Source organism: Pseudonaja textilis, chromosome 1, assembly GCF_049901715.1.
Source record: "Pseudonaja textilis isolate UNSWEBS1 chromosome 1, rPseTex1.2, whole genome shotgun sequence".
Taxonomy (NCBI): Eukaryota; Metazoa; Chordata; class Lepidosauria; order Squamata; family Elapidae; genus Pseudonaja; species Pseudonaja textilis.
In genome coordinates this window covers 233,487,328-233,503,004 of record NC_141990.1, presented here as the reverse complement: position 1 = coordinate 233,503,004, position 15,677 = coordinate 233,487,328, and the positions used below count along the sequence as shown (strand labels likewise).

At 36.0% G+C, this 15,677-nt stretch overlaps 1 protein-coding gene across 2 annotated transcripts in view; it reads right to left on the bottom strand.

Moving 5' to 3' along the window:
• Positions 1-573: 573 nt before the first annotated feature.
• LOC113440291 (uncharacterized) overlaps positions 574-15,677 on the bottom strand; it is a 65,504-nt gene continuing 50,400 nt past the window's right edge. For both annotated transcript variants that reach the window (XM_026706595.2, XM_087920980.1), the window contains 12 exons: positions 14,627-14,696; positions 12,353-12,453; positions 11,866-11,897; positions 10,312-10,486; positions 8,885-8,986; positions 7,514-7,557; positions 6,686-6,808; positions 6,495-6,590; positions 5,215-5,331; positions 4,251-4,299; positions 1,536-1,647; positions 574-1,226 (listed from right to left, as the gene is read on the bottom strand). In XM_026706595.2, the coding sequence (XP_026562380.2) occupies positions 1,049-1,226; positions 1,536-1,647; positions 4,251-4,299; positions 5,215-5,331; positions 6,495-6,590; positions 6,686-6,808; positions 7,514-7,557; positions 8,885-8,986; positions 10,312-10,486; positions 11,866-11,897; positions 12,353-12,453; positions 14,627-14,696 (1,199 nt within the window). In that variant the 3' untranslated portion in view covers positions 574-1,048. The remainder of the gene's footprint in view (positions 1,227-1,535; positions 1,648-4,250; positions 4,300-5,214; positions 5,332-6,494; positions 6,591-6,685; positions 6,809-7,513; positions 7,558-8,884; positions 8,987-10,311; positions 10,487-11,865; positions 11,898-12,352; positions 12,454-14,626; positions 14,697-15,677) is intronic.

Below are 15,677 nucleotides of genomic sequence, written 5' to 3'. Positions count from 1 at the left end.
TGTTGTATCTTATGATTCATGATGAATCTATTTACAATGACTATGATCATGACTCATCACTTATATCTTTTGTGTACACTGAGAGCTTATGCACCGAAGACAAATTCCTTGTGTGTCCAATCACACTTGGCCAATAATAAAAGAATTCTACTCTATTCATAGAAAGGCATAACATTTCCCTATTTTATCATGATAGCATTAAGAAATCTTTCTTTACTCTTTAATGTTATTGCATTTTTATGTAATTACGCATTTCTATTTATCTTAAGTTTTATCTTGTTGATTGTATTATATTCAATTTTTCTCTTTCTCAGTTTTTTAAATCTTAATTTTTACATTTCATATGACCATTACACTGTTCATGTTGCATTGGATTGTTTGTTGTATGTTTTTATTTTGCAGATTATTGATCATACTTAAATAAATTATGTAACTCCTTCTAGAGGTTACTAGTTGCAAAGGGCTGCCCTGATCTTTTTATATAATTCAGCAGTAAGTTATCACAATGTGATAGTTTGACTTTAATAGATGCCAGCAGTTGGATGAATGAAAACAACAGTTTTACCAGGTGAACTTGTTTAAGTATTGTTTATTAATCTCAAAAAAGCAGAATTAAATGGGAAAGCAAGTTAAGTATTGATGCTATACAGAGGTTTATGCTTGCAGATTATATTGCGTTGTTTAAAGGCTTGTAACCCCTGCCCTCCCTCAAAAATCAGCAAAGCAAGAGAAGCATGGACATATAAGAATTTAATTTTCTACATTATAATGTTATACATTTCTATCATTATGTTAGGAATATTTGGAAGGTTTTCTAAAGAGAGAAACCTTCGAAGGAGAATGCTCTCGTTTTGAAAATTTGCCAGAATGAATGTAATTTTTTTTAACATGAAAAAGAACATTAATTTGATTAAATAACTGGCCAATAGAAAAACATCTGGTTCAAGGACACAGGGAGAGATCAGACGTAGCACTGGATGATGACTGATTTCTGATGAGTGATTGTTGGATTTATTTTGGACTAAGAAAAATTTAAAAAATTCTTCTTCTAGCTGGCTGAAGCTTCAAAGTTGCATTCACTTTTGCATTTACACTCATCCACATATAAATAGTCATAAATGATGGTTGTGCCATTCAGACATGTTAAGGTTACTTCTTTTTTATGGCTCTTGAACTCTTGGCAACAATTACAATTATGCTGAAATGTCTTTTCCTTTAGGGAATATCTGTCCAGGTGGAGGAAAAAAAAAGTTAGATACTTTGGTAAAACGTAACTTATTACATGCATTTTTACACTGCCCATCTCAAATAAGTCTTGGGGATAACTGTAGAGGTTAAAAACTCCAACAAATAGTTTGTCAGAATGATTAAAATTGCACATGGCCACCCAATCATCAAAACAATCCAACACAATCAACCAGCAAATCAAAAGTAGCTCTTGTCTCCAAAAGCAAATGAAGATATTTTACGAATATCACATTACCCAGAAGAGGAATGAACAGATAAAGAGTATGATAGGCCTCCTTGTCACTTACACTGAAGAGGTTAGACAAGTTCCTTCACAGTAGGTCAATTCAACAGTTTCCGAAGATATACATTCATTTTCACGAATTAAAGTTTGATTCTTATATGGCTTGCACTGTGGTGCTAAAAAATGAAAGGTAAAAAGAAAATATTTTACTGAAAAACAAATGGCTCTGATATTTCTAGATGCACAGAAGGCATTTGATAATGTGAATTGGCGATTCATGTTATTACTGTTGCAACAGATGGGTTTTGCTAGAAAATTTATTTAAGCAATAGAAGCTATACACTATAAGCAAACGGCAAAGCTAATGATAGAGGGAGAACTGACAGAATCTATCGATATAAGAAAAGGAACAAGACAAGGGTGCCCACTATCACCTCTGTTGTTTGTGTTAACTTTGGAAGTGCTAAACAGAAATATTAGAGATGAAAAGAATATAAAAGGAATGAAAATCAAAAAGGAAGAATTTAAGCTGCAAGCATTTGCGGATGATCTGGTTTTCATCTTAGAACACCCTTTAGAAACAGCATCAAAATTGATAGAAAAGATAGAGACATGTGGAAAGGTGGCTGGTTTGAAAATAAATAAAGATAAGACAAAGATTTTGACAAAGAATATGCCATTAAGACAAAAGGAAGAACTGGCAGACCTATTGAAAATTCAGGTCACGAATAAGATCAAGTACTTGGGGATATATTTGACAGCAAGATGTAGTACATTAAAAGAGAATAATTATATCAAACTTAAACAGCAGATAGTGCTAGATCTGGCAAAATGGGAAAATTTACAACTGTCACTAATAGGGAGAATTTCAACAATCAAGATGACTATATTACCCAGAATTTTATATTTGTTTCAAACAATTCCAGTTAGGCTTGGAAAAGATTACTTTGAAGATTTAAATAAAATTGTGTTGAAATATGTATGTCAAGGTAAGAAAGCGAGAATAAAGTTAAAACTTTTGCAAGATGCTAGAATTAGAGGAGGATTTGGTTTTCCTAATTGGGAGTTGTATTATCAAGCTACAGATCTGATGTGGGTTAAGGAATGGATAACACTAAGAAATACTAGATTGTTGATATTAGGACAAGATTTGTTGTTGGGGTGGCATGCTTTTTTATGGTATAAAGGAACTAAAACACAGGGGTATTTTAGAAGACATTATATACGGGAGTCTCTGTGGTTAAACTGTGAGAAGATTAAAAGACAACGTTATTTGAAAATTCCAGCCTGGTTATTGACTATTGAAACATTTTCTTATCCTATAATATACAAAAAGGAACAGTTAGATACGGTGACTTAAATCTATGCAAAAATTAGAGGAACAAGGTATAAAGATGAATTGGTTTTCATATGCGCAAATACATTCAAGGAATGACAAAGATTCTAAAACAGAAGGTTTCTATGATAAATTGATTGATTTAGATAAGATTTTGACAGGTCCTGATGAAAAGGTGATTAAAAAATTGTATGGATATTTATTAGAAATTAAATTAGAAGAAGAACAAGTTAAAGAAACTCTGATTGCTTGGGGGAAGAATTTTGGATATGGGATTGATTTAGAGAAATGGCAAAAATTGTGGTTATAATTATAAAATTATAAAATGACAATGTCAACAGCATATAAAGAAAATTTGTATAAGATGTTTTACAGGTGGCATTTTCCCCCGATAAGAATAGCAAGAATGTTCAAGAATAAATCCGAAAAATGTTGGAAATGTCATCAGACACCTGGCTCATATTACCATATGTGGTGGACTTGTGCGGATGCTAAAAAATGCTGGACTAAAATCCACATGTGGTTGGAAAAAATGACAAAAATCATATAGACTTGAAACCAGAGATATTTTTATTGGGAATTTTACCTGAAACATATAGTAAAGACTTGAAATATCTGATTGTAAATGTATTAACAGCGGCTAGTATTGTATTTGCCAAAAACTGGAAAAATGAGAAAACACCATCACAGGAGGAAATCATTAAGAAAATATTGGAATGTGCTGAAATGAGTAGATTGACATTTGAAATTAGAGAACAAAAGAAAATATTTTACTTTTCACTTAGTTTTCATATTTACTGTTGTGGTTGCTGATTAATGAAATAATCTACCATTTGTTTCCTTCCAACTTATTTTTTTTGATCTTCTCAATCTCTCCTACAACTTTGGAATTTCCCAGTGGCTGCCCATCCACATGTTAATCATGTATAACTCCACTTAGCTTTTTAATCCAGATAACTGAGAGCATATGTACCAAGACAAATTCCTTGTGTGTCCAATCACACTTGGCCAATAAAGAATTCTATTCTATTCTATTAGGAATGCCAGATGTTGCCATCTGCTCAATGCCCTACTAATAATGATGAATGTTACACAAGTACACAAAGCCTTCATTTTTCACTCTTGGGAATTCAATAATTGATAACACTGGAATATTACTTAAGAGAAGTGTGCAAGATGTGCGTCATAAACAGAATAGGTTTTGCTGACCTGATAGAAAAGAATCCATGAAATGTAAGATATAAGCAAAAAGAAATTGAAAAAAAAAAGTTTAGGAATCTCAGGAGACAATTTATCTCTAATGATATAGCAGAAGATTCCGTTCTTGGCCTGCTCTCTTCAACATTTTGATCCATAAATTTAAATGAGGTAGAGGTAATACTTATCAAATGTACTTAATAAAGGCCTTAGGAACTATGGATTTTTACATTTTTGTTTACTTACTCTCTTTGCATATCTTGCAGCAGCCATTTTGAGTCCATTCAATTTGATCCTTTGACAACAAAGAAAGTTTGTGTTATTTTAATCAATATCACATCTGGATGTAAAGTAAAAATAGCTATTTCTAGTAGGGGGGATTAATTGCCTTAAAAGTTCACTACCTACATAACAATATGCTTCAATCTATCATTTTTCAATGTTTCCAAAGAGGAGAATCAAAATCAGCAAGTTATGAATTGATTATGAGTTATTGCTGCTTAATACGTTACTGCTTATGAAGTGGGAAAATGCATTATTTTTTTATCTCTGTAAAAGAACAATGATTTCAAGGAATAGTTACACTTTTACTAATAGAAGCATTTAATGTTTTTTCATTGAGGAACACCACATTCTGTAAAAGGGCATTACCACTATAATTCACTAGTGGCAAGAATGAGAAAAACCCAACAGTTTTAATTTAATTCATCTAAGTGTGTGACCTCTACTCTTCTGCCAGAAAATAATATGGATTCCAGAAATTAATCCAGATTATAATGTAGATAAAGAAATACAAGTTGTTACCTCTGAGTTTCCAAATGTGGAAAGCGTGATAACCCTGCTCATCCAAATAAACTTACACGTTTTTTTTATACTGAATATATACATATTTTCATTCTGAATGTATTGTGAGCCAGATAATGAGTGGTGGGATACACTCTTAGCTTTAGTCACCACCATTTCTTCTTGCTGAACAAATAAATTGATCCACAACTTTATTGCATAGGAGGCAACTGTTAGTTATTCAGTGTTTATGAATAAGAATCATTAGAAAGAATAATCAATAACATTAATCTCAATCTTGAATGATGGATGTTGATCATGACTATTTGATATGGATCTTTAGTATGAGTTTTTTTTAAAAAAAACATATTCATTATACTCAACAAATGTAGACCATAAATGAAAAAAAGAATAAATAAAAACTTACAGGTTTGCAGTCTGGGTCAAAGAAAGGGCACGTTTCTATAGTCTCAACCAAAGCTAGCATATTGTTCTTGGGTTCACATTTGTACTGTTTACAATTATCCACTTTTGTCTGCCCAGGCTGTTTTTTTGTCATTAGGAGAAAGCGAGAGTATGAGAGAGGACTGTTATTTTAATTGTAAACTTTATAATACAAAATTATAAACCAAAGTTCTTAATATATTAGTGCTTCTCAACCTCAGGAACTTTAAGATGTACAGTATGGACTTCAACTTCCAGAATTCCCCACCCAGCATTCTCCACCTCAGGTGCTGTTCAAGAAGAGCCTGGCTGTTTAGATATCCTAGCACTGGCAGCACATGTGCCAGTGCCTAGGTTCGTTTGTGAATGGTTGGTTTTCTAGCAGTGGCTTGCAACATGGACTGAAGAGTGTGCACTATACCTCCCGCCTCTTTCTCCACCATCTTTTTTTCTCCTCTTTATTCTGCCACCCCACCAAACGATACCTCCCACATAGTCCTTTTTCTCAGGAAGCCACCACTGGCTCTTTGCCTTGCATCCTGCTGCGGCTCCTTCCTGATTGGGCCTCGCAAATCCACTTTGATAGACAAAGGTCCAGTGCTCTCACTGCATGCATCTCAGAACTGCACCCTTGTTCAGTGCTTAGAATCAGGGCCACCAGCAGGAGATAAAAAGTCAGCAAAGGTCAGCTGTGGGCTGCGTCACTGGGGAGTAGCAGGGATATGTGGCACAATGCAGGGTACCCAAAAGGGCAGAAATGGGAGAGAAGAGAAGTCAGATGAAGTGAAGGCAAGCATGGCAGAGCAAGAGAAATGTGAAGTCCTTGCCTATCAATAGCACTGGCCTGATCTCAACCAGGACTATTAGAACTGCTCTTGCTAAGTGGCACAGTAACATGACATTTTGCCTAATGGCCACATCGCTTAGCAATGGAAATTCCAATTCCAATTGTGGTCATATATTGGGGACTACCGGTTTTCAGTTTAGTCCAATTTTCCTATCCTACCAGTTGCTACCAGTCTTGTAGACTGGAGAAGATGAAGCATAGTCCAATATACTGTATTAGGAGGGAAGCATGCTGAGCTCTAGTCACATTTTAACAGCTTAGCGTGTTTGGATAATTCTGTTCTCATCTGCCAGTGCTAAGAAAGTAGGCATTAAACATACAGTGTGACAGTTTGACAAGGAGTTCAGATTAATTAGCAAAAGTGCAGAAACACCATATTATTTCACTTGTGCACAATACAAACGAGAAGATATTACCTCCAGTATCTCAGTAGTGCCATTAATGATGACGATGCAAGCCACTTGGATGCAGGTTCCACAACATTCACCAGGTTTTATTTGGTACTCATGACCCTGTTGGCAGACACTAGGAATTAATACTGATGGAGAGATAGCCTCCTGTAAAAATCCAGTTAAGCTAGATTTAGGCAGGAAAGACTTGTTCTTACCACGGGACAATCTGTGTTGCAGGTAACTGGCTTACATTCCACAATATTTCTCTTGGTAGCAGGGTCCGTAACAGAACTACAGGTGCATGTTTCACAGGATTTACCAGGAACGACCATTGTAGGCTGGGGAAAAAAATTATAGAATATAATTCTGTATAATTCTCATAAGGGCAGCGTTTGTGTTTACTGTAACTAAGCCTATATACAGTATATTTCTTTCATTAGACATGTAAGGTGATAAAGAAAAATGGTGCATATCTATATAAGAATGTCAGTGGGTGAGCAGCTCTGTGGCTATTCTCCTGGTGCCTTTTTCTTTATTTTTGTTTCTTACTTTTATTTGTTAATATCACATATACTGTTACATTAATATCTATTTATTATTTATTTATTTGATTTATCAGTCGCTTACAAGATAATAGGTATAAGTATAAACATGAGTGAGAATACAGGAAATAGGAATAAATGGGGACAATAGGACTGGGACGGTAGGCACAATTGTGCACTTATACATGCCTCTTAGAACAAGAAAACAACCAAGCTCAGAGAGTACCAAGGACCCCACATTTCAACCTTAGCTACAAATATTCTCCTATGTAGACTTAAAAGGCTTTGACTGTGCCATCATAAATGCCATCTTGATATTTGGGTTCCCCCTCACAGATCTCTGTTATTCCCTAGAGCTCAAGCCAATGAACCCTTTATCTGACAGGGATGGTGAAATCCAGAGTACAATATGGATCTTCATGCCAAACTTTTGATTTATAATTGAAAATGTAGAAAACAGTTTTATTCACAAACATGAATAATAAAAACTAGTTTCTTTACCTCATAAACTGATCCATTAACCAAACAGACATTTTCTGTTATTTCTGAAAACAGAAAGAACCAATTATTTAAAGTATAATGGGAAAAATATTCAGATATAAAAGTAATAAAAATAATAAGAATTTGATAGAATTAGAATAGTAGAATTATAATTACAATACTTTATTTGGCCAAATGTGACTAGACACACAGCGAATTTGTCTCCAATGCAGAAGGTCTCAGTGTAAATGCCAAGCAACAGAGTAATAATAATAATAATGATACCAATAAGAGGGGTTAGTGAAGAAGATGAGAAGGATAATAATAATAATAATAATAATAATAATAATAATAATAATAATAATAATAATAATGCCACACAACATGGGTATATAGACATCAGAAATACCGTGAGGATTAGGTGTTCAGTGATGATACAAGGGGAAAAAACTGTCCCTATATCTAGTTGATTTGGCATGCAATGCCTTACAGCGGTATCCTGAGGGAAGGAGTTGAAACAGTTTATGCCCAGGATGTGAGGGGTCTATAGATATTTTCTCAGCCCTCTTTCTGGCTTGGGCAATATACAGGTCCTTAATGGAAGACAGGCTAGTTGCAATTGTTTTTTCTGAAGTCCTAAGTATCCATTGGAGTCTACCTGACCTATTCAGTTTTTGTACCAAACCAGACAGTTATAGAAGGACAAATGACAGACTCAATAATTCCTCTGTAGAACTATATCAACAGCCCCTGGGGCAGTCTGAACTTCCCCAGTTGACTATTTAATACTGACTATTTAATACTATTTAATTATCCAGTTATAAATAATTCTAAGATAGCTGAATACTTTATATACAAAGTTATTTTATTTCATTTTATTTATGACTTTTAGATTTCTTTCCTCCAAGAAGCTTATGGCAGCCAACAGCCTTCTGGGATATATAAGGCACAGATATAGTGATGAGACTATGGAATTCTGGGTGAATCTCCTCTGACTTAGACCCCTTAAATTCAGTGAATATGTGAATATGAAATGTCAGTCTTTATTGCAGAATGAAGGTTTGAATGGAGATTTGACAGTTTTATCAGACTTGTTATTAATAATTAGATGAGATAAAATATTAAAGTAGGGAATGCTATTTCAATACAACTTCGGATCTACAGCACAAAACTGCTTATCATGCTTAAATAATGACTTCTATAGCTACCCTAGATTCCCATTTTTTAAAATTAAAATTTGTTATGATACAAATAGAAACCAAAGTTAGGAATACATCCATCCTACATTCATGTTGTTTAATCTCAATTACAATTCTCCTGGTTATGGCTGTTTTCCCCTTAGACTATATAGTCCATTTATTTTATAATATATCTCAGCAAGTTTGAACTTACCACATTTAATGCTGCCACAGCAGTTATCATAAGAGATTGAGGCTACATGATATCCGGGTTCACAAATCTTCTTTTCGTTGGAGCACATACTGGTGTTGCATACTGTGGAATAGATCAACAAGAAGAAAGAACTGAACAAGGCCCTCTCATCTATAATTCTAATGTTATATCAGAACAAGTAGATCCTAGTGTATTGGATGCACATAACCTTGATCTTATAGGAAATGAGGAAAAGAACATTTCCAGATTTCTAGTTTCTGCCTAAAAATATCTATCTGAAGCACATGGTGCTAGCATGTGAAGAATACAGGGTGTTTGAACCTCCAAAGATTGCTATCTCTCCTATATATCAAATATGAGGATTGGTAATTTAGTTCTCTTTTGAGTGTTCATTTACTATCCCTATTAGATGCTCTCTCTCTCTCTCTCTCTCTCTCTCTCTCCTCCCTCCCTCCCTCCCTCCCTCCCTTTTCTGTCTAAAAATGACAGGCAGTCCACTTTTTCTCTAACGGAAACATATTTAATATTAACATTTTAAGACTCAATTATTACTTCTCTTGTTTCTGTTTCCAGGAACCAGAATAGCTTTGGCTCATTGTTCATCACAATACTGCAAAGATAAGTGGTAGCAGAAAGATGACATGCCTCTATTTTCTAGGAATAACAATGCCTCCCCTCTCTTCTTTCAAAGCGAAGGAGTGCTGGCTGTGTGGAAGATTCAACAACCACAACCAAATAAACCTGTTTAGTCTCAAAAGTGCTGGAGAAGGGGGCAGTATGTGTCAGCCAGACAGAAAACATGATAAGAAGAGCTAATTTTACTTTATTGAAGAATTACAATCACAGAATCTGGCAAGTTTGAATTTACCTTTTTCCTTCCTCCCCTTTATAGCCTTCAAAAACAGTCTCTTCTGGGCTCTTGCCCTGTTCACGTTCTTGCTGCAGGCTAAGCTGCCTTTTAACTAATCCATCCCTTGGCTGCCTTGCCCCTCAAGGTCATTCCACATATCCTTCCTTCCTTCCTTCCTTCCTTCCTTCCTTCCTTCCTTCCTTCCTTCCTTCCTTCCTTCCTTCCTTCCTCCCTCCCTCCCTCCCTCCCTCTCTCTCTTTCTCCCTCCCCCCCTTTTAGTGTGTATGTGAATTGAAGTTTTCTCTGATTGTTTCTTATATCATTTTAGACCTTGGCTGTGCAACACCCTGATATTGTCTCTTTAGATCATTTTCTCAGACTTTTGGGTCTGAAAGTTCATTGGGCCACAGTCATTGTCTTTCCAAGCAATCATGGCATGACCAGAAGGCAACCGAAGTTGTGATGTTTGTGGAGCCTGTAATATATTAATGTGGTATATGGATATAGGTGTGTGTGAGAGAGAGCACAACAGAGTTTTACAACCCTTTTGGTATTAGAGATAAGTAATAATGCATACCGCATTTTATTATGGGGCAACATCGATCTGTTGCATTTACCACAGAGACGGGCATGTATCCTTCCTCCTCACAATCATGGGTTGTTGGTGGGCAGCTCTGTGGCTTACAATGTATGCTTATAGTCAAAGGATCACATGTACACTCTTGACAGTTGCTCTTCCATTTGCTACCCGGCTGCCATAAAGAAAAGTCAGATTAATGAGGATACAATGATAACTATAATTTTCTAACTTATCGGATGGACCATCAGTGTACTTAAGAAGGAGCAATTACTTGGCTTTATATTTTTCATTATGTCAGATATACCTGCTGAATTGTTCCTTAAAATTTGGAAGAGATTTTCTTCATGGTGATTTTATTTAATGGCCAAGAAGGCTTCTAAAATTACAAACTATAGGAAACGTATGATAAATTAGGTACGCATCATTTCAAGAGTTCTGTCTGATAAATATAAACTTAATACTAGCAGACATGAAGTCAAGAATTTTAGTTAGCACTGGAGGTTAACTGCTTTTTTTTTAAATCCTGCTTTTTTCATATACAAATGAAGATGGTGAACATACCAATACTCTTCCTCCTCATATTTTCCCCACAACAACAACCAGTTGTTGGGCTGAGAGAAAGTGACTAGTCTAAAATCATTCTGTCAGTTTTACATCCATAAGATGGGACTAGAATTGACAGCCTCTATAATTTTCATTTAGTTTAATCTTGCTCTTCTAAGAACAACTTTTGGGCATGTGTTTTGACTCTGCCTGTCATGCCCCTGTTGGAGTCTGAATCTGAGGAAGAAGACAAATAGCTGAGAGGGGGTGGGAGTGTGGCTCTGTTGGAAACTGGGGAAGGGCAAAGTCTGGCTGGGCAGAGCAGGAGAGAGGTAGAACAAGGGAGAGGGAATTCAGAGGAAGACCCAGGCCCACCCCCCTCTTCATCCTAAGATACCCAGGGAGGAATGGAGAAGAGAGCAACGTGGGTTGTGTGGCTTACGGGGGAGGAAAGGGCCCTGATTCCTTTCATTAGCCACACCTGGGAAGAGAGTTTAAAAGAGATGCAAGCTGAGTGCGGCATCTGCTGGGAACAAATGTGAGTTTATCTTGTGTTGACTTTGATTATCTGAGTTCCTGGCATACTCCCAACCATGTTGAATTACCACCATTCTTTCATGTCTGGAATTCCTTATTTTGCCCTGCTGATCTAATTACCTCATCTTGCCTTGATTGGACAGTTTGGACAGTTTTTGTTGACCATGTTTTGGACTTGATTCTCTGCAGCCAAAGGCTGTTCCCAGGGGAGTTTTTCTCCAGCCAGAAGGTAACCAGGACACTGGGGGCAAAGTTGGAGCTAATAAAGGGACTCCTACTCATTATCTGACTGTGTTGCCTTTGTGCCATGCCCTGGGTCATCACACTGCCACTACCTCCACTTATAGTTTATCCCATTTTGTGTTTCTAAGTGAAATGGTCTTCCATCTTCAATTAAAAGTGACATGATGTCCTTTTCTAGTGATGTACCCTGGGTTCATGATGACATAGCATTCTGTATGAACTACTTACCGGTTTTGGGGATCCATCTGGTCCCACACAACCTATTAAAAAAAGGTTAAAAATTCACACAGTTGTCCTTTGCTCAGATAATATAGTACACTCTCCTTCAACATGGAAGCATCCAGATGCATTAAGACCACAATGAGCTTGGGATTCTGAACATTGTACTGATGATGTTAGCTAGTTTGGGATATGAAATGTCTGCAAGAAAGCAAGCAAACTCAGAGAGCACCAAGGACCCCTCATTTCAACCCTGAGCTATAAATATTCTCTTTTACTGAATTACAACCAGTTGTGAAAAAACTATGGCCACAAAAAAGCTGATGTACTTAATTTCCTTGGAAAAGCAAAATTGAAAAGGCCACCATTTCTCTCTCAAACCATATGACTATTCTCCCCATCTGCCAAATATAAAGATGATTCAACCTATTTTTAGTATGTTGTATGTTCAGTAACCAGTGGGTCATTGCTATTCATAATGAAAAGAGAAACTTACCACATTCTGGAACACAGAGGCCAGTGTGAGAACTGAACAAGATTGAGCCCTCAGGGCAAACACATCGTTCAGCAACATGGTCGTTCTGGTCATGCATTAATCTGCAAGAAATGGAGAAAATTGTATATAATTGAAATATTTGTTAGTATTATATATTATATTCCTGCTCACTTTTCAGTAATAAAATAGTTGCCAGACAAATTAATAGGATGTCTTCCATTTTGTTTGAAATGTTTAAAAAGCACATCATGAAGAGATGCAAAAAAACCCAAAAAACAAAAAACCCACAAAAAATCATGTTTTAGTTGTTCAAGCATAAAAGAAAATTGTCATTTTCAGGGCTAATTCTATGTAACTCTTTTCCCCATTTCTAGCAGTCAAAGCAACCATTTGTCCAACCAGAACAGGGCAATGCTTGATTGGTTGAGGATGCCATTTCTGGGCAGACTCTTCCTTGTCACAGTTGTTTAAGAGAATCACTGTACTTCTTAAGTTAATAATATGGTTGTTAAGTGAATCTGGCTTCCCCGCATTGATTTCGCTTGTCAGAAGGTCACAAGGACCCCTGGACTCTGCAACCATCATAAATACGAATCAGTTGCCAAGAGTCCAAGTTTTCACCATGTGACCATGGAGATGTTGCAATGGTCATAAGTGTGAAAAATGGTCATGTCACTTTTTCAGTGCTGCTGTAACTTTGAACCAGAGGTGGTATTCAGCAGGTTCTGACAAGTTCTGGAGAACCGGTAGTGGAAATTTTGAGTAGTTCAGAGAACCGGCAAATATCACCTCTGACTGGTCCCGCCCCCATCTATTCTCTGCCTCCTGAGTCCCAGCTGATCGGCTGGGTCATCTTTTCTTGCCCTGCACAGGAGAACAGAGCTGGAAAGCAGGTTAGTGGGGTGAGAAATGAATGGGATTTTGTAGTAACCTTCCCCCAGGAATGGGGAGGGAATGGGGATTTTGCAGTATCCTTCCCCAAGCCATGCCCACAAAACGAGTAGCAAAAAAAATATATGAATCCCACTACTGCTTTGAATGGTCACTAAATGAACTGTTGTAAGTTGAAAAGTACCTGTATGTGTTTTCTGAAAAATTACTAGGATCTCATCTTTTGATGCAGGGATCTTTGGACCTCTTCAAGGCCATGCATATTCCCTATGTATTTTGATTGGCTTGTTTCCCCCCTGCTTTAATGATAGGAGGTCTGAATGTAGAAAGGACACTCAGAAATGGCCATTCTTATTGCTTACTCTTCATTTAATAATTATTCAAAATTAGATACTTCAAAAATCCATTTTTAGCATTTTAAATCTCCTCTCTCAAATGTGAAAGTTAAGGCAGACTGATTCTGAACCATCTTCTCAAGTACATGGAGATGTCTTATCAAAAGGCTTCCTTTTTCTAGAATACTAGAACGCCTCTCACGAATAATGTTTGCAGCTTACACAACCTTAGGACTTTTCTGGAATCCCCTAAAAGAATCCAATATTTTTCAGGATTTCTGGTGAGCCTAAACAAAAGATGCAACTGCTTTAAGGTATCCAAATATTAGATTTCATGCAACTCTTTCAAAAACATGATTCTCCCCACCCCCCCGACTCAAGCAGAAATATGAAAAAAGCTGGACTATGTTAGAATTGGGTGACATCCAAATTGAATAAATTAATAAATAATAAAAAATAACTAAAAATAAAATTCCAGAACATAATTACATAGTACAGTGACAGTTATGCAGTAGTGTAGAAGGAGAGCAAGATGTAATCTTATTGTATGAATTAAATGCAATGTTAGTTCACATAAACTTTAAATTTGCTCATACCTCATTACATAGATACAAATGTTTAGAATAGAATAGAATAACAGAGTTGGAAGGGACCTTGGAGGTCTTCTAGTCCAACCCCCTGTCTTGGCAGGAAACCCTACACCATTTCAGACAAATGGTTATCCAATCTCTTCTTAAAAACTTCCAGTGTTAAGAGCATTCACAATTTCTGGAGGCAAGTCATTCCACTGATTAATTGTTCTAACTGTCAGGAAATTTCTCCTTAGTTGCTTCTCTCCTTGATTAGTTTCTACCCATTGCTCAATCCAATCCAAATAAGTTTTAAATAACTTTTTTTTTCTAATTAATACATAAGTTGTCATAATGTCACACTTGAGTCTAGATTCATAATATTCCATCAAGTCACATTTCCTATGGAAAGAAATAAAAATGTGCTTGTTAAAGGAATTAGTACACGTTAATTATTTCTTTCTTTCTTTTTTTCTTACTCATTTTCACAGGTCCGTGGATGAATAGGAGCACAAGGAGCATACACCTTGTCTTTTGGGCAAAGATAGGCTGTAAATGAGAGAATAAAATGCATTACAAACAGGCAAAGGTAGTGATTCCTTTGGTGGGGGGAACTATATGGCACTTATAGATACACAACCTCTTTCTCCAAAGATTTTGTAAAACAACAAAACCAGTAAAACATCTACAAGTGATTTGAAACTGTTTAGAGAATCAAGGGGAGAAAATAGATCTTTTTAACTTGTCATTTTTTCTTATTTATCTTTCTTCCTCTATTTTTCTCTTGAAGAAAACAATCAAATCGCCATGTTATTCCACTAAGAGTGCTTTCTGTTAAGTTTTGAGGACTGAATATTAAGTATTTATAAGTTCATGGGATGGAGGGGCAACTTCTTCCTTTTGAAAAACATTTATGTCCTGATGAACTTGCAATTCTTAATTAATTATTTTTAATTGCAAAAGAAAAAAATAGCATTGTTGGTAATAGAAACAACATCTTTGGATTTGTTTCTGAGCTATTTAAAACAGATCTTGACAGAGTTATATTTAGGATATCTTCAGAAATTTTGCAGTTTTTAGGATTCCCCACCCCCTCTGAATCTGTTTTTCATTTCATTATTGTAAAAACATTTCTGTTGTGAAACAAAGGACACAAATAAGAGTGATAACAATTTAGTGTATTAATAAGCAATTTCGTCCAGTATTTGCTTTTTAAACTTCCCACTAATTAAAACTTAAGTCTTGTGGACTTTCTCTTTTGATGGTTAACCAACATAGTACTGTATATGTATCTATTCAGATAACAAGGCTATAGAAATAACACATCCTGTGGAATTTGATCTACATGGGTACTGGCAAAGTTGACTTATATTATACAGTATAATATGCAGAACTTGCTATGTTGCTATGTATGTTTGCTATTGCTTCAAGCTTACCACTGTTAATGGTTAAGTCACCAGGCTAGAAAGCAGGAGACCATGAGTTCTAGTCCCACCTTAGCAATAAAAGTTGTCTGGGTGACCTTGGGCC